The sequence below is a fragment of the Myotis yumanensis genome, unplaced genomic scaffold (genome assembly GCF_028538775.1).
Source record: "Myotis yumanensis isolate MYYU_CA2020_CCGP unplaced genomic scaffold, mMyoYum1.0.hap1 SCAF_23, whole genome shotgun sequence".
NCBI classification, from domain to species: Eukaryota; Metazoa; Chordata; class Mammalia; order Chiroptera; family Vespertilionidae; genus Myotis; species Myotis yumanensis.
Window position 1 is genome coordinate 13,892,614 of NW_027223774.1, and position 26,331 is coordinate 13,918,944.

Below are 26,331 nucleotides of genomic sequence, written 5' to 3' on the forward strand. Positions count from 1 at the left end.
ACTTCAATAAAAAGAACTTACACAAATAAGAAGTCATTTCACTCCCTGAAAATTCATGTACATTTATAATCTGTGCAGTTTTCTGCATATATTTCAATAAAATGTTGGCCCAAAGTTAAAAAATAAAAGTAAAGACTTGTTAGAGAAGGCAAAGCAGCCCTGGCCAGGTATCTTAGTTGGATAGAGCATTGCCCAATATGATCAGTTGTGAGTTCAATCCCTGGTCAGGGCACATACAAGAATCAACCAATGAATGCCTATATTAGTGGAACAACAAATCAATGTCTCTCTCTCTCACCCTTTCTCTCAAATCAATTAATCTACACTAATAAAAGAGAAACATGGTAATTAGCTTACGACCACTACCCTTCCCATTGGCTAATCAGCATATCCTTATGCAAATTAACTGTCAGCCAAGATGGCGGCCGGCAGCCATGCACTGAAGCGAACAGGGAGGCTTGCTTGCTCCAGTGACTGCGGACTCCAACGTTCCCCGCCTGACTTGCCGGCCTCTCAGCTGCAACTCTAAGCAACTATGTTGCAAATATAGAAGCTAAACAAAACCCCAGAAACCAGCTTTCAGTCAGCCGGGCTTCAGCCAGCCAGACCGCAACATTGTATCAAATACAGAAGGTAAAGGCCAGAAACCTGCTTTCAGCAGCGAGGCCTCAGAGCTAAAGCTGGCCCAGAATAGAAAAAAGAAAAAGAAAAAAAGGAGCAGTTGGGAGCTTCAGTCACCCGCCAACCTGAAAACGGCCCTCAGCCCCCCCAGACTGGCCAGGCACCCCAGTGGGGACCCCCACCCTGATCCAGGACACCCTTCAGGGCAAACCAGCTGGCCCCCACCCATGCACCAGGCCTCTATCCTATATAGTAAAAGGGTAATATGCCTCCCAGCACCGGCACCGGGATCAGCGTGACAGGGGGCAGCGCCCAAACCCCCTGATCGCCCTGTGGCTCTGTGTGTGAAAGGGGGCGGGGCCACAACCTCCCTACCCACCCTGCTCTGTTCCTGACAGGGGAAGGCGCCACAACCCCCTGATCAGCCCTGCTCTGTGCCTGATAAGGGGGAGCTCGCCAATCCCCTGACCGCCCTGTGGCTCTGTGTGTAATGGGGGGAGCTCCCCAACCCCCTGATCGCCCTGTTGCTCTGTGTGTGACAGGGTGCGGTGCCCCAACCACCCCTCCCCCACGGGCCCTGCTCTGTGTGTGACAGGGTAGAGCCATAACCTCTCCATCGGCCCTGCCCTGAGTGTGACAGTGGCAGCGCCCCAACCCCCTGATCAGCCCTGCTCTGTGGGTGATAGAGGGTGGCACCCCAACCCCCCTCCACGGGCCTTGCTCTGTGTGTGACAGGGTAGAGCCATAACCTCCCCATTGGCCCTGCCCTGAGTGTGACATGGTGCAGCGCCCCAAACCCCAATCCGCCTTGCTCCGTGTGTGACAGGGGGCGGTGCCCCAACTCCCCTATCGGCCCTACTCTGTGAGTGACAGGGGGGAGCTCCTCAACCCCCTGATGGGCCCTGCTCTGTGAGTGACAGGGGGCAGCGCCCCAACCCCCTGATTGGCCCTGCTCTGTGAGTGACAGGGGGCAGCGCCCCAACCCCCTGATCGGCCCTGCTCTGTGAGTGACAGGGGGCAGCGCCCCAACCCCCTGATCGGCCCTGCTCTGTGCGTGACGGGGTGGCGCCGCAACCTCCCCATCGACCCTGCCTTGAGTGTGACAGGGGGCGGTGCCCCAACCCCCCAATCGGCTGTACCCTGAGCGTGACTGAGGGTGGCATCGCAACCTCCTGATCCACCCTGCTCTGTGCATGACAGGGGCGGCACCCCAACTCCCCAATCGGCCCTGCTCTGAGCCTGACCAGGGGCTGCACCTAGGGATTGGGCCTGCCCTCTGGGAGCAGGCCTAAGCCAGCAGGTCGTTATCTCCTGAGGGGTCCCAGACTGCGAGAGGGCGCAGGCCGGGCTGGTGAACCCCCCCCCCCCCGAGTGCACAAATTTTTGTGCACCGGGCCTCTAGTTCTATATAATAAAAGCCTAATATGCAAATTGACCAAATGGCAGAACGACCGGTCGCTATGATGCACACTGACCACGAGGGGGCAGACGCTCAATGCAGGAGCTGCCCCTAGCCCACAGGCCCCAGGCCAGCCAAGGCGGGTGCCAGAGGAGGCCCCTGATCGCCCCGCCAGTCGCCCCACAGAGGGAAGTGACCAGCAGTAGTGGCAGGGGGCGAGGCGGGCAAACAGGCGGCGCCAGGCTGGCCAAGGCAGGTGTCAGCGGGGGCCCCCCTATCGCCCTGCCAATCACCCCACAGATCGGCCCTGATCACCGGCCAGACCTAGGGAACTTACCTGTGCACGGATTTCATGCACCGGGCCTCTAGTCAATCAATAATAAAATATAGCCTTCCTTTAAAAAAATAATTATTATTTTAAAAGGCAAAGCAGTTATAAAGCAAAACCAGACAACAGTTGTAACTGGAATGGTAATTCCAAGGTAGGTCTGTACAGAAAAATAAGGGAGCGAGTCAAATGGAGGCAGCATCTAACCTCCCTGACTGTGGGAAAACTTCTAGCAGCAGGAAGACACAAGAGCAGAAATGATGAAAGGACTGAGAAGACTTTCCCCCACTACTCACCACAGGCAGGGCCTCGTCTGTCCGATAAGCAGCTAGATTCTCTTGGTTCTTTTGCTTCTCTGATTTAGCTTTGTATTTTTGTGCTTATATCAAATAGGGATGACTGTAATTACTGTATTTAGGCTGGGCTTACTTGAGGGATACACAAAGTAAAATAAGTGAAGGAAGAAGGGAGTGAAGAAGAGGGAGAAATGAGGAAAGGAAGGGAGGAGAGAGGAAGGTAGGCAGGGATGATGCCACCGGGTAAATGGATGGGGCACTCTCACAATGGCAATGCAGAGAACGCACACAGGTTAAGAGAAGCTGTGAGGGAGCCTTTTCACTCACATTCAAATGGGACCGCCTACCCATTAATCCATTAATCCATTAATTCATCATTTAATCATTCATCAAACAAATAATTAATGAACATATCCTGTGAGTTAAGATACAATCCCTGATCTCCTGATGTTACACTCAAATGGGGAAAGAAAGACAATATACAAGTAAACAAAATATAATCCTTTAATATATCAGCAAGTAACTAATGATCAGCCACAAAATAAGACAGGGTAGGGGGCCTGGGATTTTAAGCAGAGTGCTCAGCACAGGCTTCTGAGATGAGATGATATCTGAGCAGACACGGATGAGTGAGGCAGGAGACAGGATGTACGGGGAGAACAAGGAAGAGCAAGAGAAAGGCCATGAGGTGGAGCAGTTGGCATGTCAGAGACACAGCAAGCAGTCTTGTGTGGCTGGAAGGCTAAGGACAGGAAATCCAGGCAGAGCGGGTGAGGGCGGCCAGGTCAGGCAGCGCCCTGCAGGCCACGGGAATTATTTCAGACCGTCTGAGTGAGATGGAAGTCATGCAAGAGTGAACAGACCAGTTACCTGATCTGACTGACCAGTTACGATCTGGCTGCTGTAGGAGAACAGACTACAGAAGGCAAAAGCAGAGGCGAGGAGGCAGTGAGAGAGCTGCTGTAAGTAAGCAGTGTAATGAATGATGGAGGCTTGGGCCAGGGTGGCGACCCTTCGGGGGAGAGAAGGAGAGCACCTGGGCCCAGGAAGGACTCAGCTGCCTGGCTGTCACCTGCACACCTGCCTCCTGAGGTTTCTGTCTCTATCATCGGAAGCTACTCTTCTCTCCCCAAGTGTAATTTCCTATCCAATTTGAAGGGTTGATATGCTATGAAAAATAAATGGCTTATATACAAGTGGATACACTAAAGGCAAAAACTTAATCCTTATCCAAAAAGGCAATACTACGATTCTTATGCATGCTAAATAGTGTTTTTCCAAATTTTGATCCTGACTTGTTGCAATAAATACAACAGCCAGCCCTAGCTGGTTTGACTCAGTGGATGGAGTGTCGGCCTGAGGACTGAAGGGGTCCCAGGTTTTATTCCGATCAAGGGCATATGCCCAGGTTGCGGGCTCAATCCCCAGTAGAGGGCATGCGGGAGGCAGCCAATTGATGATTCCCTCTCATCATTGATGTTTCTATCTCTCTCTCCCTCTCCCTTCCTCTCTGAAATCAATAAAAATATATTTTAAAAAATACAACAGGCAATCAAATGATCATCCTTTCCTGATTTACTCACAGTTTTGGTTATACTGTATGCAGTTCCGACAAGGAGCTATGCTTCTTTATTCTACTTTGTTCAGTACAATAAAGATGTAACTAAACAACTGATTTTAAACCCCACCAAATGTCAATACTGCAATTTGCAAAAAATAGGAAAAGTACAGACAGGATATCTCACAGGACTTAGGAAACTGAGATCCCAGGTTTGGGACACATTATAAGAGTCCCAAAGTCTTAAACATTTGAAATCAAAATACTCCTGGGAGCTGACATTCAGTGACAAAGGGCGCCTGTCCTCACCCACTGAGACCAGGTTCCGGAAGTTCTCCAGCATCACATCTCGGTACAGCTTCCTCTGGGACGGATCCAGCAGCCCCAGCTCCTCCTCCGTGAAGATCACGGCCACATCCTGGAACGTCACCGCCTCCTACAACACCACACACAAGAAACCTCAACTTTATGACCAATGGGCAGGGAGAGAGGGCAGCTCTGAGGGGCAGAGGGGATGGGGGGGGAAGTTGTCCTGGATTCTGCCAGCCCTGAGTCTATTTGTTTTAATATATTTTATTGATTTCTTACAGAGAGGAAGGGAGAGGGATAGAGAGTCATAAACATCAATGAGAGAGAAACATCGATCAGCTGCCTCCTGCACAATCCCTACTGGGGATGTGCCTGCAACCAAGGTACATGCCCTTGATCTGAATCGAACCTGGGACCCTTGAGTCCGCAGGCCAACGCTCTATCCACTGAGCCAAACCGGTTAGGGCCTGCGTCTATTTTAAGGACCTTCCCCCTCGTCTCCATCCAGCATGTCAATTTCATACACTAGTTTTCCACAGTCCCTTCAAAGTATGTGCAATTTACCCTCTTTGGTGTGGCTCAGTTGGTTGAACACCAGAAGGTCTCGGGTTCGATTTCTAGTGAGGGCGCATGCACAGGTTGCGGGCTCGATCCCCAGTAGGGGACTTGCAGGAGGCAACCGATTGATGCTTCTCTCTCACCTTCTCATTTCCTCTTTCTCTCTCAAAACAATAAAAACATATATGAAAAATTGTGCAATTAAGAATAATCCCTGTTTATTTCACTTGGTGTCATTTGTGAGCATTCCTACGTAAGCACCCTGGAACCGTAACTCTTCAATCGTGGGGGATATATACATTTGGTTAGTACTACCAAATTGTTCCAGCAATGTTGGGTTAATTTGCTCCCAACAGGCTCTGATGGCTTTTATCTTTCCTTTCTCACTCACACATTGGCCAAGCCTGGGGATTCTCACTTGGTTACAATTTAACAAACCAACAGGTCACCCATCCTGAGGAGCAATGAAATTGGTCCTCTGTGCTCTCAGGCACATGCCACCTACCTGTGACATATGTATGACAGCACTCACAGTGTCTGACCGTGTTCATGCCAGAATCCCTCGGTTTAAATCCCAAAGCTGTGCCCCTCACAAGCTGCAAGACCTAAGACCAGTGGTTCTCAACCTTCCTAATGCCGCGACCCTTTAATACAGTTCCTCATGTTGTGGTGACCCCCAACCATAAAATTATTCTTGTTGCTACTTCATAACTGTAATTTTGCTACTGTTATGAATCATAATGTAAATATCTGATATGCAGGATGTATTTTCATTGTTACAAATTGAACATAATTAAAGCATAGTGATTAATCACAAAAACAATATGTAATTATATCTGTGTTTTCCGATGGTCTTAGGCGACCCCTGTGAAAGGGTCGTTCAACCCCCAAAGGGGTCACGACCCACAGGTTGAGAACCACTGCCTTAGACCAACAAATCCCTTAACCTATTTCATCTGTGTGATGGTGTTCATATCGAAATATTCTTACACACAGAAATGAAGGAGGATATGTAAGTTCCTATAAGTGTACTGTCCAATTCAGTAGCCAGTAGTCACATGTGGCTATGTAAATTTACATTTATGTAAAATCAAAAATTCTCTCCCACAGTTGCACTAGCACATTTCAAATGCTCAAGAGTCACCATGGCCTGTAGCTACCATGCTAGACAGCCCAATAACAGAACATATCCATCACCTCAAAAGTTCTACTGTACAGCGTTGTCTTAGAACCTATACACATGGCACATAGTAGGTCCTCAATGAATGTTAGCTTTTATTACTATGATGATGAAAAATACATTTATTTTTTAATGTATACATGTACACTAATAGTCCGACAGAAAACTTTACGACTCCGTTTGATATTATCAGTGGGACTTTTGCTGCTGCATCACTGATGACAGAGATTTTACATCAGGTTTATATTTCGTGACCTTCAGAGATATGCACGAGCTACTACTTTCATCCGTCAGGCTACTCCTATTACGAGACTTAACAAAATTCATCACTGAGAACAAAGATTCACAAGCGTATGTGGATGAAACCAAAACACTGGTCAGATCTAGGAAGGCAGGGAGAGTTAAGGCAGAGGCATAGAAATTGCTCTGCCCCTCTCTTGTCAATCCATGTCTATGGTCTTTAAGATAACTTGTTATGTAAAATTATTTATTTATCTAAGATGCACCTATACTGAATTTATCTGAAAAATAAAAAAGTCGATATTAAGAAAAAAGTTGTAAATGGAAGATTATGAGAGGGTTTCATGTGCCAGCAAAAGTTACTGGCGTGCCATGTTTGGCACGCGTGCCAGGGGTTGCCCACCCCTATACTAGGCCGTCTGACACCACCCACGCTGGGAAAAGATAGGTGGCTCATTATCACAAGGGGGCAGGGGTGGGGGGGCAGTCCAAGGTCCCACCTTGTCTCCACTGACTCTGTAGGGCTGGAAGGTACTGGTTTCCCCTTGGCAGGGAGGCTAGGGTGGCTCCTTACAGCCCGGCAGGCTGGGGGTGGGGCTGCAGTTTTTCTGTAGTATTTGGCAGGGGAAGAGCAGTTACTATCTAAACGTTTTCTATCTTGCCCTGGCCAGTTTTGCTCAGTGGCTAGAGCATCAGCCTGTGACTGAAGGGTCCCAGGTTCGATTCCAGTCAAGGGCACATGCCCGGTTTCGGGCTTGATCCCCAGTGTGGGGCCTTGCAGAGGCAGCCTGACCAATGATTCTCTCTCATCACTGATGTTTCTATCTCTCTCTCCCTCTCCCTTCCTCTCTGAAATCAATAAAAATATACTTTTTAAAAAAAGAAAAAGAAAATGAAATAAAAGTTTGCTGTCTTGCTAGGCTGCCCCTTTCCAGCTCTTTGACTAGTCAGAGGCTTTTAGGCTTTTTGGGTCTGCACCCATTGCTGCTCTCATTACCATACTCTGCAGCACTCAGTCTTAGATGAGGCAAGAAGAAACCCCAAGTAACTCAATGCCACGTCACTCCTGAGTCTTGCGGTCCCTGGCCAGTCTGCCTTCTTTCTATCTTTCACGTTTGTTTTACATTCCGTGTCCAGGAGTTTTAGCTGTACTTCATTCTAGCAGGAAGAACAGGGAAAGAACATCTCTTCCATCTTTCCGGAAGTGGCAGTCTCCAGAATAGAGCACGTATGTTGGAAACTTGTTACAGCAGTGCTCTCTAAAACGACTTTTTAAAAACCTTCAGCCACCCTAACCGGTTTGGCTCAGTGGATAGAGCGTCAGCCTGTGGACTCAAGGGTCCCAGGTTCGATTCCAGTCAAGGGCATGTACCTTGGTTGCGGTCACATCCCCAGTGGGGAGTGTGCAGGAGGCAGCTGATCGATGTTTCTCTCTCATCGATGTTTCTAACTCTCTATCCCTCTCCCTTCCTCTCTGTAAAAAAAATCAATAAAATGTATTTAAAAAAAAACAAACCTTCAGCCATGTTAATGCCTAGGAATAGCAGATTTTTTAAAGAAACATTAACTTATTGAAATATGACATAGTCATTAAAAATGCAGGGGAGAGAAACGTCTGTTGGCTAGAACAGGGGAACTGGTATTGAACATACCCTCCTACCACAAAAAACGTAGGAAATATACAGACAAAATATATGGAACAACTGTTTTCAACATTGAAAGCACACTCCTTTAATCCCTGAAATAAGGGACGCATATGAGATAAACCCTATGATCACCCTAGATTTCTGCTTGTAGATAATTAAAAAAAAATCTTTATTGATTTCAGAGAGGAAGGGAGAGGGAAAGAGAAATAGAAACATCAATGATGAGAGAGAATCATTGACTGGCTGCCTCCTGCATGCCCCCTACTGGGGATCAAGCCCGCAACCCAGGCATGTGCCCTTGATAGGAATCGAACCTGGGACCCTTCAGTCCACAGGCTGATGCTCTATTCACTGAGCCAAACCAGGTAGGGCTGCTTGTAGATAATTTTTGAGCTGCAGGTGCAAGAAGGGGGAACCCAAACAGAGCCTCTCTGACTTGGAGGCAGAAATCAGAGAATAGGGAGGCCAAGGGAGCTGGGAATTCCAGGGGGAGTTCCAGAAGAAAGGGAGCTATGCAGAGGAAGAGCGCTGCTAACCTGCATAGGTAACCTTTATCCCTTTGAGATTAAGGCTAAAAACAAAACTGAGCAGGTACAGGATTAAAAAGCACAGGCCGGCCAAGAGTGACAAAGGAGCTATTGGCCGAATGGTTCCCAGAGCTTAGTAGGACTCAGAGGTGTTTGAATTCCAAACAGCCAAAGTGAAAGCCCTCCCTGATCACTCGGGACCTTCAACAGCAGCCCCCGAAGGACCAGGCTTTAGTAAAAGGACTAAACTATCTTGAGAAAGGAGTTTCTCAACAGGCACTACTGACATTTGTTGCGAGGGAGTGGGATGGGTGTTTTCCTGCACATAGTAGGACATTCATCAGCATCCCTGGCCTCTGTCCAGTAGTTGTCAGCGGTACCCACCTCTCCAGTCATGAGAATCAAAAATGTCCAGACAGCCGAAACCGGTTTGGCTCAGTGGATAGAGCGTCGGCCTGCGGACTGAAAGGTCCCAGGTTCGATTCCGGTCAAGGGCATATACCTGGGTTGTGGGCCCCTTCCCATTGGAAGATGTGCAGGAGGCAGCTGGTCGATGTTTCTCTCTCATCGATGTTTCTAACTCTCTATCTCTCTCCCTTCCTCTCTGTAAAAAATCAATAAAATATATTAAAAAAAAAAAATGTCTAGACATTGCCAAAAGTCCCATGGTGGGGCAAAATGGCTCAAACTGAGAACTACTGCTCCAAGATAAAGCTTACTCTAGACCAGCGGTTCTCAACCTGTGGGTCGCCACCCCTTTGACGGTCAAACGACCCTTTCACAGGGGTCACCTTAGACCATCCTGCATATCAGATATTTACATTACGATTCATAACAGTAGCAACATTACAGTTATGAAGTAGCAACAAAAATAATTTTATGATTGGGTCACAACATGAGGAACTGTATTTAAAGGGCCAGAAGGTTGAGAACCACTGCTCTAGACTCACCCTATCAAGGCTTAAAAACAAAGCTCAAAAGAATCAAACTGAACCAAAGGGTCATACAACCATCTGAGTATAAACAGAAATAGTGTTTTACAAAATGTAACATTCATTCATGATATCAACCCTAAGTAGCAATTTAACCACAATAAAGGCATCTACAAAAGCCCATCAGGTAGCCCAGCTGGTGTGGCTCAATTGGTTGAGCATTGTCTCATACACCCATTTGATTCCAGGTCACGGCACATGCCCAAGTTGTGGGCTCCATTGCCGGTAGGGGGCCTGCAGGAGGCAGCCAATTGAGTTTCTCTGATCAATGTTTCTATCCCTCTCTCTCTCTCCCTTCCTGTCTCTAAAAAATCAATTGAAATATATATATATTTTTTATATATTTTATTGATTTTTTACAGAGAGGAAGGGAGAGGGATAGAGAGTTAGAAACATCCATGAGAGAGAAACATCGACCAGCTGCCTCCTGCACACCTCCTACTGGGGGTGTGCCCGCAACCAACGTACATGCCCTTGACCGGAATCGAACCCGGGACCTTTCAGTCCGCAGGCCGACGCTCTATCCACTGAGCCAAACCGGTTTCGGCTCAATTGAAATATATTACAAACAAACAAACAAACCCACCAGGTAATGATGAAAGACTGAATGCTTTCTCCCTAAGATTAGAAGCAAGGCAAGGCTGTATATGGTCAGGACTTCTATTCAAAACTGTTCTAGCAGATCTAGCCAATGCAATAAGGGAAGAAAAAGAAGTCAACAGAATGAAGATGGGAATGCAAGAAGTACAACTCTTTATTTACTGTCTATATAAAAAATTCTGTGATGTACAAAATATTACTAGAACTAGTATGCAAATTTAGCAGAGTCAAGATACAAAAATCAATTATATTTATACATCTAGCAACAAACAAATAGAAATTGAATTTTAAAGCCAATACCATTTATTTTTTATTTTTTATTATTTACTTTAGAGAAGAAAGGAGAGAGTGGGAATGGGAGAGGGAGAGGGAGAGGGCAGGAGGCAGAGACAGAAAGAAACATCAATGATGAGAGAGAATCATTGATTGGCTGCCTCCTGCATGCCCCATACTGGGGATTGAGTCCACAACCTGGGCATATGCCCTGATCGGGAATAGAATAGTGACCTCCTGCAAAACCAATACCATTTAGAACATCAAACCCAAAACATCACTTAGGGATAAATTTAACAAAATATGTGTAAGAACCCCTGGCCACTATGGCTCAGTGGTTAGAGAGTCGGCCCACACACCAAAGGGTCACATGTTTGATTCCAGGTCAAGGGTGGATATCGAAGTTGCAGCTTCTTTTCTTTTCTCTTCTTTTCTTTTTTTCTTTCCTTTCTTTCTTTCTTTCTTTCTTTCTTTCTTTCTTTCTTTCTCTCGCTCTCTTTCTTCCTTTTTAATATATTTTTAATGATTTCAGAGAGGAAAGGTAAGGGAGAGAAAGATAGAAACATCAATGATGAAAAGAGAATCATTGATCGGCTGCCTCCTGCATGCCCCACACTGGGCATCGAGCCCACAGCCTGGGCATGTGCCCTGATCAGGAATCAAACCGTGACCTCCTGGTTCATATATTGATGCTCAATCACTAAGCCACAAGGTTTGGGCCCAGGGTTGCAGTTTCAATCCCTGGCCCCAGCTGGGGTGAGCGCAGGAGGTAACTATTCAATGAGTCTCTCTCATGTTGATGTTTCTCTCTCTCTTTCTCTTCTCCTCCTCCTCCTTTTTCTTTTCCTCCTCTACTTCATCCTCCTCCTTCCCTTCCTTCCACACTCTCTAAAAGTAAAATCAATGGAAAACATATCCTTAGGTGATAATTAACAACAACAACAACAAAATATATGTAAGACATCTGTACACTGCAAACTATAAAACATGACTGAGAGAAATGAAATAAGCCCTAAATAAATGAAAAAAAGAGATAAATGGAATATCTAAATGTTCGCGGGTCAGAAGGACTTGTATCCAGAATCCAAAAAGAACTATTAAAATTCAAGAGTAAGAACATAACTTATTTTAAAAGCTGAACAAGAGAGTTGAACAAACAACTCCAAAAGAAGATACACAAATGATTAAAAAGAAGAAAAGATGTTCAAAATCCTCAGGCAACAGGGAAATGCTAATGAAAACTGCACTGATTAAAAAAGAAAGGCAGACCACACTGACATACCACTACACTGGCATTAGAATGGCTAAAACGTAAACGTTGAAGGTATATCCTGTTGGAAACGATGGGATTCTAACCCATTTCTGTTGAGAATGTAAGATATACAACCACAGTGTAAAATGATTTGGCAATTTTTTAAAAGAGATTCTCCTCCTAGTTATTTATCAAAAGAAAAAGAAAAAAGAAAGGAAAGCCATGTTCACCCATAAGGCCAGTCCACAAGCGGTCATAGAAGTTTATTTACATTTGCCAAAAATGAATAGGTGAATGGATAACCCAACTGTGGGATGCCCATAAAATGAAATACAATGCAGCAACAAAAAGGAATAAACTATTTTTTTTAAAAAGGAATAAACTATTGATATGTGTTTAAAACCATAATGAACAAATGAAGCCAGACACAAAGAGAACATCCTATATAATTCCATTTATATGCACTCAAGAAGAGATTAATCTGCAGTGATGTAAAGTTAAATTAGTTGCTGTTGCCTACAGTCAGGGGTGTGGAAGAGGCATGAGGGAACCTTTTGGGGTGATGGAAACGGTCTACATTTAGATGAGGCGGTGGTCACAAGGCATGTATATTTGTCAAAACTGATTGGAAAAGTTTATCTTATGTATATTACATGCAAATTACAACTAAAAAATGATTACAAAGACACAACTAAGAAAACCACAGAAAGGAAAAATATTTATTCACAGTAAATATAACTGACAAAGGATTTGAACTCAGAATATGAAAAGAAAACCTTCATTAACAATAAACAGCAGAAGCCCATTTTTAAAATGGGCAAACAACTTCAATAAACTTTTCAAAAGGTATATATATACTAGAGGCCTGGTACATGAATTCGTGCACGGGTGGGGTCTGGCCAGCCTGCCCCGATCAGGGCTGATCAGGCTGGGCTGGCTGCGGGAAGGGGATACAGGAGGTTGGCCAGCCAGTCCTGTCCCCGATCGGGATGGGGGCGCTGATTGGGGACAGGGCCAGCCAGGGGGAAGGGCCGAGGCCGGCTGCGGGGAGGGGCTGTGGGTGGTTCACCGGCCGGTCCCGCCCCCTGGTTGAATTCCCGGTTGAACACCTGGTCGAGGAGACAATTTGCATATTAGCCTTTTATTATATAGGAGGATGGTGTAAATGCACATGAAAAAGTATCCAACATCATTTTTTATGATGGAAATACAAATTACAGTGATAGTCAGATGCCATTCATTAGAATCCTATATAATAAAAGCGTAATATGCAAATCAACCGAACAGTAGAACAACAGGTCGGTGGGGGACTGGGCCGGTGAGGAGGTGATGCTAGGCCAGCCAAGGCGCGTGCCAGAGGGAGGGGATGGCAATGGGGTGAGGAGGGCAGCGGCGACCAACAGCGAGGCGATGGGGGCTGAGGCCATTTCCTGATCGTCCGCCCAGTCACCTCCTGCAGAGGGAGGCCGTGGGTGGCAGGACGATTCCGGGTGGGGCCAGCCACTTGACATCCCCAGATAGGCCCACCAGGGTGGCCTCCCACAGAGGGAGGCCAGACTGCTAAATCATCAGTTGGACATCCCCTGAGGGCTCCCGAACTGTGAGAGGGCACAGACCGGGCTGAGGGACCTCCCCCCAGTGCACAAATTTTCATGCACTGGGCCTCTAGTCTATATATATAAAAAGCTAATATGCAAAGTGTTCCCTCAGGAGTTCGACCGACCAAGAGTTTGATCACTCGCTATGATGTGCGCTGACCACCAGGGGGCAGCACAGAATGAAGGAAGGCCCTGGCCGGCAGCCAGCAGCTGGAGAATGGAGTCACTGCTGCAGCCAGCAGCCACTAGGCACCCTACTGTGCATGAATTTCATGCACTGGGCTTCTAGTGACTGAAATAAAAAGAACTACATCAAACTATAGCAAAGATATAGAGCAACTGAAACTCTCAGATGCTGTGGTGGGCTGTAAGTGGTACCACCTCTTTGGGTAACTGCTTACATTCACCTACCCTACAAATTGTGTCATTCTACTTCTAGATGATTACTCAAGAGATATGAAAACATACCCACAAGAAGACCTGCACAGGAATGCTCAGAGGACCGTTATGTATATCAAAAGCTGCCAAAGAATCCAAATATCCTTCAAAAGGAGAATTTTGTCTATTCTTCCAAAGGATAAACAAAGTGTCCTATATATTCATAAAATGTAATACAACTCAACAATAAAAAGGAATAATGTAGTGATGCATACCACATAGACGAATCTCAAAAACATTATGCTGAGTGAAAAAAGCCAGGCACAAGAGTACATACTGTACGAATTAAATATATTAAATTTGTAAGCAAGTAAACTAATCATGTGATGACAGATCAGAACAGCAGATGCCTCTGAGGGGTAGAAAACTGACTCAAAAGAGTATGTGGTACGAGAGAACACGGGCCCCCTCCAACTCTCCCCTGTGGGAATATAATGAAGGTCATCTGAGAGTAAACCATGGGACTTCGGGAACCTGGCCAAGGCCTGGGTCAAGGAAGGGCCAAAAAGAAAAGGTTTCTGGGTGTGAGCCTCGAAGGAAACATTATGGCTGGTTGCTCTGTCATCTGTACTCTAGATAACCCTGTACTAAGAAAGCCTGTGTTGTGGAGACTTCAATGGCAACCGCTCCCCCTCCGCCCCTCCCCGCCCCTGCCCCATGCACACGTAAGTTTAAATAAGTCCTAATAAACTCATGTCTTTCAGCCAGTCCAAGAGAGAACTTTTGGGGGTAATGTAAATGGTCTACTTGGGGTTTTGGGTGGTGGTCCAATGTAATTATTCAGCTTTCAAAAATGGGGCATAGCACTGTCACGGACCTAACACTTAAGATGTCTAATTTTTGTAAGTAAATTATATTTCAAGTTTAAAACTCATGCAAAAGGGTTATGAATCAAAACAAAATTTATTCAGCAGCACACTGGGGTATATGCATGTTTGTAACTTCTGAAGTTTACACAAAAAATAGAAACCCTTCTGAAAGAAGTATATAAAATAATGCCAAACCACAAAAAGAAACTCATGCTAACATTAAGTGAAAACGTAAGATTTAAAATTGTACATATGCTGTGGTTGTAATTATATAAAATATGGCATGAGGAAATAGCTGACGTAGCAGTGTAGTGATGTGGCTTTTTAAAAAAATTCTTCATTGTTTAAAGTCTTACATATGTCTCCTTTTTCTATCATTGACCTCTCCCCAGCCACTCCCACCCCCCAGTAATGTGGCTTAAAAAATTTTTTTTTATATCTATGAATTTCTGAACTTTCCGTAAAATGATAAAACCAAAAATAAAAACAAAAGTTAAAGACAAAAACAAAAACAGAACCAATATAAACAATAGTAACTGGTATATAACAAACACCTGTCTTTTATCTTTCCCAAGGAAGAGAAAGATGCTGTGTCTAATCTTTGAGATCTTTAAGAGATCAAAATCAAAACTCAACTCACCTGGAACTTGGCCATTTTCTCCTGCTCCTGGAGAAGCACAGAACCCTGGAAGGCAGAAGTGGCAAAGGAGAAAGAAGCCATGAGACACAGGCCCTGGCACATATGGCTGCTCTGTGTGAGTTTTAAAAAGTGACCCCCTCCTTCGGCCCATAGCAGTAGCCTCTCAGCCAGGGGCCCTAGTGCAGGGAACTACCCGCCCGGCTCCACGCAGTAAGGCTAATAGCACAGAGTCCCTTGACGCTCTCAGCCTGGGGACCGTGGGAAATGAAAGGCCCTGGAATGTACTGGCCATGACAATGAAAGCAAACTCAGAGGCCAACAGGTCTGGGTGGGGCATATCGCCAGGATCCCACTACTGATCCTTCTGACCCACTGGCCCTCTGTGCCTATTCCACATCCATCAAGTGGGGATCGTACCATTGTCTAGCTCACAGCTTCGTCAATACACTCAAATACGCATGCAGTACCTGAGAGCTACTCATGTTCATGGGCCTTCCTACTTCCGGCAGAAGGACTGTGGCGGGAATGAGAGCAATACATCCGCTTCTCAAAGCCTGGAAGCAGTTCCCTTTATAACGTCCAATTCCCTTGCCCTGGCCCTACATTTGCTGCACTCTCCTGCTCGGCTCAGTAATGGAGCTTTGCAAGGAGACCTGACATTTCACAGTATTTAGTGAGAGAAAGCAAGTGGGGTCTGGGGCGTCTGGCTAGCTGGTCACTTGCTCATCGCCTGCCTGCCACCTGCCAACCACCAGCCTGCTGCCTGCCAGCTACTCTGAGAAGCCTTCCATCACCTGGGGGTAGTTGGGGGCTAATTAGAGGGTAAGCAACTCTTTTGCCTATAAGATGATTAACTCATCTTTTTATCCTTTGCAGCTAGAATAGAGTGAGAACTCAAAAATCCATGGAATCAATGAATGGCTGAAAACACACTCCACTGGGTAGTTAGGAAGGAGTGAACCAGTTGATGCCCGAGGTTCCTCTGAGCTGAGCGATTCTGAGCCTGTAGCTCCCAATGGGAGGAGGAGCGGATGAGCTGTATCTTCAGGGTTTCTTATTTTACTGGCTTTGCTCAAACAACATCAAGGTCAACCTTAAAAGTTACTTATTCATAAAAGGGTCATTCATGGGCTTCTCAGGAAGGCACACCCTATGTAGTTACTTATTTAATTTAAAAAGTGATTGATTGGTTGATTGATTTCACACCAGGTATTTTCTCAAATGTCATTCTTCTCAAAGTTTTTCCATGACCATGCTTTATATAATTTAAATTCCCCACCACTTTTCTTCTTTTCCCCACTCACTTCCTTTTTATATTTAGTGTCATTACTTCCTAACATCCTCCTGTGTGTTTTAGTTATTTATCTTCCTTGTATTTATCCATCTTTTTAATGAAGCCCCATTGTTTTAGTCACTACTCTTTCTCCAGCTCAGCATGTCGCAGGCACTCAAGACAGATTTGTTTAAAAAGAAGTGAATAACTTAATGAATAGTTGATAAAGATACATCCTGTGTCATATTAACTGAGAGCTTCATTACTACTTACCAGGATCATTAACTCACTTATTCAACAAATCCTTATTTATTTATTTTTTTATATTTTCTGTTTTTTTAAAAATACATCTTTACTGGTTTTAGAGAGGAAGGGAGAGGGATAGAAACATCAATGATGAGAGAGAATCGTTGATCGGCTGCCTCCTGCACACCCCCCACTGGGGATCTAGCCTGCAACCCAGGCATGTGCCCTTGGCCAGAATCGAACCTGGGACCCTTCAGTCCGCAGGCTGACGCTCTATCCACTGAGCCAAACCGGCTAGGGCTCAATAAATCCTTATTGTGCATCTAACATGAGCTAGGCGCATTAAAGTCCTTGATCTCATGAAGCTGATACTACACTAGAGGAGGCAGGTAGGAAATCAATCAACGGATAACTATATAATGTGTTGGCCAGTCATAGCACTGTTCAGAAAAATATGGCAGGAAAAAAGGGAGACAAACAAACGGGAGGTGCTATTTTAGCAGGATGGTTTCAATGCCAGTGCTATAGTTAGTAGTGCAGTCACATCTGCAGGTCAGTTATCCTCCTGTGCCTCGTCTGTATGTTGTTTTGAGGAAGAAATGAGTTAATACACAAAAGCACTGGAAACTCTGCTTGACCATAATACACTCCCAATAAATGCTAATTATCATTGTCATTATATAATAAATTATGTAGAAATGATACACTAGTCTGGGTTAGTTCCTAAGTAAATTTGTTTTAGGATATGAATGTACTGTTAATAACTGTACATCAAGTATCAAATACTTTGAAAAGCAACTGTACACAGCCAAGAGTGGTCCTATAAAGACCAGAAATACCCATATACTAGTAGATCCTTTTCATAGTTTTGTCACCTGTTTTGAGGAAATCAGAAAACAACCTCTCAGGGCTACAGGCCCCGGTATCCAGCTGCCAGCTGACACATGCACCAGCCATAAACAACTGAATAACTTCCTTCTGCAAACCTTGTCAGTGTTGGGCACGCTGAAAAGAACGACACAATCCCCACAATATAGGAACCTACAGCTTAAGAGGAGACACCAGTTGGAAACCAAGAGCAAATTAAATTCCAAATAAACGAACAAAATTTAGCACCTCCACTTTAACTGCAACTCTTCAGGACCCCCAGCTTTCTCACTAACCACCATTCTCCCAGTTACCATGTGAGAACTTTGGAATTGTTAATGTCTTCTCTCCCTTGACCCCCATCCTATATAATAAAGAGGTAATATGCAAATTAACCCCCACACCCTCACAAGATGGCTGCCTACGACCAGGCTGGCACAGGGGTTAGTGAGGGATGACCAAACAACTGAACAGGAGGCTGCATGGGGTGACCAGGCCAGCAGGGGGGGTGCAGTTAGGGGCAACCAGGCTGGCAGGAGGGGCAGTTGGGGGCAATTGGGCTGGCAGGGGGGACAGTGAGGGCGAGTAGGCCAGCAGGGGAGGGCAGTTGGGGGCGACCAGGTCGGCAGAGGGGGCAGTTGGTGGCAACCAGGCTGACAGGGGGGGCAGTGAGGGACGACTAGGCCTGCAGAGGGGGCAGTTAAGGGCAACCAGGCCGGCAGAGGGGGGCAGTTGGGGGTGATCAGGTCAGCAGGGGGAGGCAGTAAGAGGCACCCAGGCTGGGGTGGGGGGTAGTTAGGGGTGACCAGGCCAGCAGAGGGGGTGCAGTTGGGGGCTACCAGGCTGGCAGGGGGTGTAGTTGGGGGCAATTAGGCTGGCGGGGGGGAAGTGAGGGCCAACTAGGCCAGCAGGGGGGGCAGTTGGGGGTAATCAGGTCAGCAGAGAGGCCAGTTAGGGGTGACCAGGCCAGCACACAGAGGCAGTGAGGGGTGATCAGGCAGGCGGGGGGATGTGGGGAGGCGGTTAGGGGGTGACCAGGCAGGCAGGCAGACAGGTGAGCAATTAGGAGCCAGCAGTCCAGGATTGTGAGAGGGATGTCCGACTACCGGTGTAGGCTGGACAGGCCTACACTGGCAGTCGGACATCCCCAGGGAGTCCTGGATTGGAGAGGGTGAGGCTAGGCTGAGGGGACCACCCCCTCCTTGCACGATTTTCGTGCACCGGGCCTCTAGTATATTTATAATAATCCAATATACATCTTCTAGACTCAGTGTCTGGAGTTGGCAATAAAATACCAAAGCAAATGTGATAACGGGGGAGGACGATATAACAAGATGGACAAAAAGTTGACAACAGCTGAAGGCTGTGCTTATACATTAGTGTACATTCATTAGTATATTATTTTCTCTACACTTGTGTTTGAAAGGTTCATGATCACAGTTGTCACAAGGATGACAACTATGATACAAGTTTTGAGAAGCACAGAGAATATATACAGACATAGAAACAAGTCAAGAGAAATACATTAACATCCTTATAGTTATCTCTACACCTGGGATCATGGATAATGTTTGGCTTCCTTCAGCTATTTCTCAAATTCTCTACGATGAGCACAAATTAACTCAATAATCAGAATATAGGGGAGAACCAAGATGGCGGCATAGGTTAACGCCGGAGCTTGCTGCCTCTAACAACCACTTCAAAAATACAACTAAAAGACAGAACGGACATCATCCAGAACCACAGGAAGGCTGGCTGAGTGGAAGTTCTACAACTAGGAAGAAAGAGGAAACCATACGAGACTCAGAGGAGGCGCAGTGCGGAAGTGAAATACTAAGGTTCGGAGTGCATGTGGAGAGGGTCGGTGGCGGAGGGCGCAGTTGTTGTCTTCAATTGGGAGGGAGTTTCGGACTCGGAGCTCCAGATCCGGGCGAGTCTCTAGGGACCCAGACTCAAACGGGAGAAGCAGGAAGGCAGCTTTCTCTCCGAGGTCTGCAGCAGTTGCAGAGCCGCTGGAGACGGAACTGAGAGCAGCCATAACTGCTCGCTCCGCCCGCCCTGTAGATCCCCTGGGGACCCGCCCTGCCCAAGCCCTGCACAGAGGCATTTGCCGGGACGCACCCCGCCCAAGCCCTGCACAGAGGCATTTGCCGGATAGCCTCAGGCAAAGGCTAGATTAGCACCGCCCTAGAGATTCAGCACAGTAGCACTCCCGCTGCAGACACAGCTGACTCTCATAGCCAGTTAGCCTGGAGGTCAATTCACCCCCGTATTGCTGAAAACAATCAAGGCTTAACTACAACAAGACTGCGCACAAAGACCACAAGGGGGTGCACCAAGAAAGCATAAAAAATGCGGAGACAAAAAAACATGACAGAAATGGAGGATATAGAGCTAAAAAACGCACTTTTGAGGGCTTTCCATAATTTGCTAGAAACTGCTGATAAACTTGATGAGAGCCTCAAGAAAACTAATGAGACCCTCGATGTTGTGATAAAGAACCAACTAGAAATTAAGCATACACTGACTGAAATAAAGAATATTATACAGACACCCAACAGCAGACCAGAGGAGCGCAAGAATCAAGTCAAAGATTTGAAATGCGAAGAAGCAAAAAACATCCAACCAGAAAAGCAAAATGAAAAAAGAATCCGAAAATACGAAGATAGTGTAAGGAGCCTCTGGGACAGCTTCAAGCGTACCAACATCAGAATTATAGGGGTGCCAGAAGAAGAGAGAGAGCAAGATATTGAAAACCTATTTGAAGAAATAATGACAGAAAACTTCCCCACCTGGTGAAAGAAATAGACTTACAGGTCCAGGAAGCACAGAGAACCCCAAACAAAAGGAATCCAAAGAGGACCACACCAAGACACATCATAATTAAAATGCCAAGAGCAAAAGACATAGAGAGAATCTTAAAAGCAGCAAGAGAAAGAGGCTCAATTACCTACAAGGGAGTACCCATACGACTGTCAGCTGATTTCTCAACAGAAACTTTGCAGGCCAGAAGGGAATGGCAAGAAATATTCAAAGTGATGAATACCAAGAACCTACAACCAAGATTACTTTATCCAGCAAAGCTATCATTCAGAATTGAAGGTCAGATAAAGAGCTTCACAGATAAGGAAAAGCTAAAGGAGTTCATCACCACCAAACCAGTATTATACGAAATGCTGAAAGGTATCCTTTAAGAAGAGGAAGAAGAAGAAAAAGGTAAAGATACAAATTATGAACAACAAACATGCATCTATCAACAAGTGAATCTAAGAATCAAGTGAATAAATAATCTGATGTACAGAATGAACTGGTGATTATAATAGAACCAGGGACATAGAAAGGGAATGGACTGACTATTCTTGGGGGGGGGGGGGGGGGGGAAGGGGTGTGGGAGATGCGGGAAGAGACTGGACAAAAATCGTGCAACTATGGATGAGGACAGTGGGTGGGGAGTGAGGGCGGAGAGTGGGGCAGGAACTGAGAGGAGGGGAGTTATGGGGGGGGGGGGAAGAGGAACAAATGTAATAAACTGAACAATAAAGATTTAATTAAAAAAAAGAATATAAACATAATGTCATATAAAAGAACAAGGAATTAATTGAATGAGCAAGTGCGCTAAGGTCCTAAATTATTACCAAATGATCCTCCCTCCTTCAGTCCTCGGGGTTACCATTTCTTAGGGCTGAAGGAGGGTAAGGCAGGAAGGTCAAGAGCCCAGGCTGCCTGGGTTCAAATTCTCAGTTCTGTGTCTTCCCTATTCCCTGAAACTCTTCACCTATCAACATTCTTTGTCTGTTATGAGGATTAAACTAATTAAAGCAAATAAACCCTATAGAAGACTGTCACTCAACATGTTAAATATTGTTACTCCTTCATCAACACATGTCTCATCCAACCTCCCCTTCACTCATTAAATGTCTGAACATTTGCCCAATAGAGAAAACTTGCTAATGAGTGACGGAAGTCTGCTTCCCTATTGAGAACAGAAATGACGCACAGCTTGTTAAATTATCCCACGTTGGGACAATGTTACCACAAGCCAGGGGTCACTCCCTCCTCTCTGCACCCTCTTTGAGAAGCCAGGCTGAGAACGGACAGGAGGCTGGAAGATATTACAATAGTGTCTCTGGTCCAGGATGAATCACAGTGGGCATCCTCCAGGCACCAGCGGGGGAGGGCCCACTTCTGCCTTTCAAACAGGATGGGGGGAGTGGGAAGTCCTTAGCAATCCACCAACAGCCCCGCTCCCCACCACAGAGGACAGACAGGGCCAGTGGTGCTGGAGCTGGAGCTCAGAACTTAGGCAGGCTCAGCACCGAAGCTTTCAGGGACTGAGCACTTCTCAGAAAGAAATAATAGGTTGATAACAGCCAGCCACCTCTTAGCTTGTGCTAAGCACTTTTACATCTTTTCTTTTTCTTTTTTAAATTATATTCTATTGATTTTTTACAGAGAGGAAGGGAGAGGGATAGAGAGTCAGAAACATCGATGAGAGAGAAACATCGAACAGCTAGTTGCCTCCTGCACACTCCCCACTGGGTATGTTCCCGCAACAAAGGTACATGCCCTTAACCTGAATCAAACTTGGAACCCTTGAGTCCTCAGGCCGACGCTCTAGCCACTGAGTCAAACCGGCTAGGGCTACATCTTTTACTTTCACCTAATCTTACAACGCGCCCACTAGGGAGGTCCTCCTGAGGCAGAACAGTAAGAAGCTAGGAAAACTCCTTGGCAAGTGGAATGGGAAAACAGAAAACTGAACCAACCGGCAGAGCAATTCACAACCAGACACAGGTCACAGGTGGAAGGCCCGGGGAACACGGGTGCCGGACCTTGCCACAAGGTGATGTTTCATATCGCTGGTCATCGGTTTAGACCTTCCCCCTGACTTTCCTTCTCTAGAGATAACATCAAGGCATCAGCTGTAGATCCTATAGCCAGTCGGCCTGGGGGTCAAATCCCTCTAGTGTTAACTACAACAATTAAGGCTTGGCTAGAACAAGACTGCGCACAGAGACCACAAGGGGGTGCACCAAGAAAGCATAAAAGATGCGGAGACAAAAAAACATGACAGAAATGGAGGATATGGAGCTAAGAATCGCAATTTTGAGGGCTTGCCATAAATTTGTGCAGAGCCTCACGAAAACTAATGAGACCCTCAATGCTACGATAAAGAAATTAGAAAGTAAGCACACACGGACTGAAATAAAGAATATTATACCCAATAGCAGACCAGAGGAGTACAATAATCAAACCAAAGATTCGACAAAAAACACCCAATTGGAAAAGCAAAATGAAAAAAGAATCCGAAAGTGTGAAGATAGTGTAAGGAGCCTCTGGGACAGCTTTAAGCGGTCTAATATCAGAGTCATTGGAGTGCCAGAAGATGAGAGACAGCAAGATATTGAAAACCTATTTCAAGAAATAATGGCAGAAAACTTCCCCCACCTGGTGAAAGAAATGGACTTACAGGTCCAAGAAGCGCAGAGAACCCCAAACAAAAGGAATCCAAAGAGGACCACACCAAGACACATCATCATTAAAATGCCAAGAGCAAAAGACAAAGAGAAAATCTTAAAAGCAGCAAGAGAAAGAGGCTCAATTACCTACAAGGGAATACCCATACGACTGTCAGCTGATTTCTCAACAGAAACTTTGCAGGCCAGAAGGGAATGGCAAGAAATATTCAAAGTGCTGAATACCAAGAACCTACAACCAAGATTACTTTATCCAGCAAAGCTATCATTCAGAATTGAAGGTCAGATAAAGAGCTTCACAGATAAGGAAAAGCTAAAGGAGTTCATCACCGCCAAACCAGTATTATATGAAATGCTGAAAGGTATCCTTTAAGAAGAGGAAGAAGAAGAAAAAGGTAAAGATACAAATTATGAACAACAAACATGCATCTATCAACAAATGAATCTAAGAATCAAGTGAATAAATAACCTGATGTACAGAATGAACTGGTGATTATAATAGAATCAGGGACATAGAAAGGGAATAGACTGACTATTCTTGGGGGAAAAAGGGGTGTGGGAGATGCGGGAAGTGACTGGACAAAAATCATGCACCTATGGATGAACACAGTGGGTGGGGAGTGAGGGTGGAGGGTGGGGTGGGAGCTGGAAGGAGGGGAGTTATGGGGGGAAAAAAAGAGGAACAAATGTAATAATCTGAACAATAAAGATTTAATTTTAAAAAAAAATCAAATATAAAAAAAAAAAAAATGAAGAAAAAAAAAAAAAAGGCATCAGCTGTATTTCAGCTCCAGGCCCAGAAAAGCTGCAAAACCAGGACAGGGAGGCCAGGGCCAGCTGCAATGACGAATGACCGCGTGGCCTGGCGCTGACCTAACAGTGGAGATCAGGCCCATGAAAGTGCACACCTGGGAAAGCTGATGAATATTTTTTCGAGATCCTCCCCTACAAATCCCGCTTTGGGGAAGCAGATAAAACCCCTCAAGATAAAGGAAGCCGGCCCTCGCTCCCTTTGGAGCACGCCTCCGCCTTCTCACGGGTGAACTTTCTATTTTCTTTCCCTAAACTCTTCCTGTCCCAGCTTTCATAAATAGCCTCTTAAAATCACCTGGATTCCTGCTGGGAAATCTTACCTACACGAAGTCTAGACCCCACACACTCCCGGCCGGCTGGGGGGCGACTCGGCCTGATCCCGGTCCAGTAGGACACTACTGTCCGGTGACACGACTATCAACCCCTCTCTAGGCAGGAGAAACAGATAAATCAATAACTCCACCAAGATTATACAACTGGAAAGGTACGGAGTAAGCGGAAGTAAGGGAGGCGAGGGGATCGGCCCAGAGACACTGAAACAGATTCCCGACCCGGCCGACCCCCAACTCCACGCGCGAACCTTGCACAAACCTGCCATCCGCCGCTTCTGTTCCCCCAGAGCGAGGATGGCACCTACGGGGCCCACGCCACGCAAGCTGGTCAGAGACACGGGGTCCGCACTCGCTCACTCACTCACCTCCTCGGAGATCGTGGTGACTCGCGCCCATCCCACTCCAGAATCCCGGAGGGAAACGGGGGCCACAGCTCCGCCCTCCCAGAGCGGAAGTGGATCTCACTGCCCAGCGCTTCTGGACTACACTTCCCAGAATCCTCCACAAGGTGGCGCTTATATTAGGTTGCCGCTTCAAAAAAAAATACATAACGATGATTCAGTTCGGTCAGTTCTTAGGCACTATTAGAGCTTGACTTTTTTTCTTCTTCTTTTCTTTTTTCTAAATTAAAAAAAAATCACAGTATTAATAAGTGTGACTGAAAAGTAAATGTGGATAAATAGGGCAGAAAGTTAAAGGATCTCAAAGTCTGTTTGGTAGCCCCTGGATGTCTCTAAACAAGATAAACTTATCTTGTGTGAGCTATTCATTCTGAAATGCTGGACACACGAAAAGGAAAAGTGATCTCTCACCACCCCACAGAACCAATACCAAAAGTTTCCCATTTATCTTGGTTTCAAATATTCATTTTTAAATTAGTTTTCTGGCAAGTGAAAGAAAATACAGTCAAGAAAGTGAGGGAAATACTGTAACTTGAAAAAACCTCGAATGTATGTTGAAAATGTTTCTTTCTTTAGCTGACCTTCACACATCTCATAATCTATATCCAGCCTGCTCTTGACATCATAAATACGATAGGATGTTTTACTTTTCTATAAGAGCCATGATTATTCAAAAAATAGGTGTGGATGTATGGGATATGGGATCGCACTCAAGTAACTAACAAATTCAACTTTTTTAGGGCACTTTTTTTTTAGGTATGCTAGGGTGTCTCAAAAAATGTATACACTTTAACAACTGGTAGCTCTTTTTTTTTTTTTTTTTTAATATGGGACGCTTCATGAATTTGCGTGCCATCCTTGCGCAGGGGCTATGCTAACCTTCTCTGTATTGTTCCAATTTCAGTATATGTGCTGCCAAAGCGAGCACTGATAGCTCAATTTTGAAAATGCAATGTATTTTAATAAACACTTCCTTGGTAATTATTCAAAGTGTGTATACATTTTGGAGGGACACCCTATATTTAGTCTCTAGCCAGGTAGCTCAGTTGGTTTTGCCCTGATACACCAAGGTTGCAGATTTGATCCATGGTCAGGGCACATACAAGGAGCAACCAATGAATGCATGAATGGGTGGAGCAACAAGTCAATGTTTCTCTCCCTTCCCTTCACTCTCTAAAGTCAATCAATAAATTTTTTGTTGAGCCCTGACCGGTTTGGCTCAGTGGATAGGGCGTCAGCCTGCAGACTGAGGGGTCCAGGGTTGATTCCAGTCAAGGGCATGTACCTTGGTTGCAGGCACATCCCCAGTAGGGAGTGTGCAGGAAGCAACTGATCGATGTTTCTCTCTCATCGATGTTTCTAACTCTCTATCCCTCTCCCTTCCTCTCTGTAAAAAGTCAATAAAATATATTTTAAAAAAATAAAATAAAATGTATGCTATGAATTGGTATATGTATAGTAAGTACATTGTGAATGTACTTACAATCTAACTTATACATCCATCAACTCACATTGCTAACTTTGTGGTGAGAACCTTTAAGATCTACTCTCAGCAAATTTCTTTTTTTTTAAAATTGAATCTTTATTGTTCAGATTATTACATTTGTTCCTCTTTTCCCCCCCATAACTCCCCTCCTCCCAGTTCCCGCCCCACCCTC

At 45.6% G+C, this 26,331-nt stretch overlaps 1 protein-coding gene and 1 non-coding gene across 2 annotated transcripts in view; both read right to left on the reverse strand.

Moving 5' to 3' along the window:
- Nucleotides 1-24,697, reverse strand: part of LOC138999742 (zinc finger protein 233-like) — a 30,128-nt gene extending 5,431 nt beyond the window's left edge. Inside the window, exons 1-3 of the mRNA XM_070401960.1 lie at nt 24,638-24,697; nt 15,265-15,309; nt 4,512-4,638 (exon numbers count right to left, since the gene is read on the reverse strand). Coding sequence (XP_070258061.1) covers nt 4,512-4,638; nt 15,265-15,279 — 142 coding nt within the window. The 5' untranslated portion in view covers nt 15,280-15,309; nt 24,638-24,697. The remainder of the gene's footprint in view (nt 1-4,511; nt 4,639-15,264; nt 15,310-24,637) is intronic.
- A 797-nt stretch (nt 24,698-25,494) lies between these two features.
- Nucleotides 25,495-25,601, reverse strand: LOC139000409 (U6 spliceosomal RNA). The gene has a single exon (XR_011469585.1). It is a non-coding gene; the product is annotated as a U6 spliceosomal RNA (small nuclear RNA).
- Nucleotides 25,602-26,331: the final 730 nt, after the last annotated feature.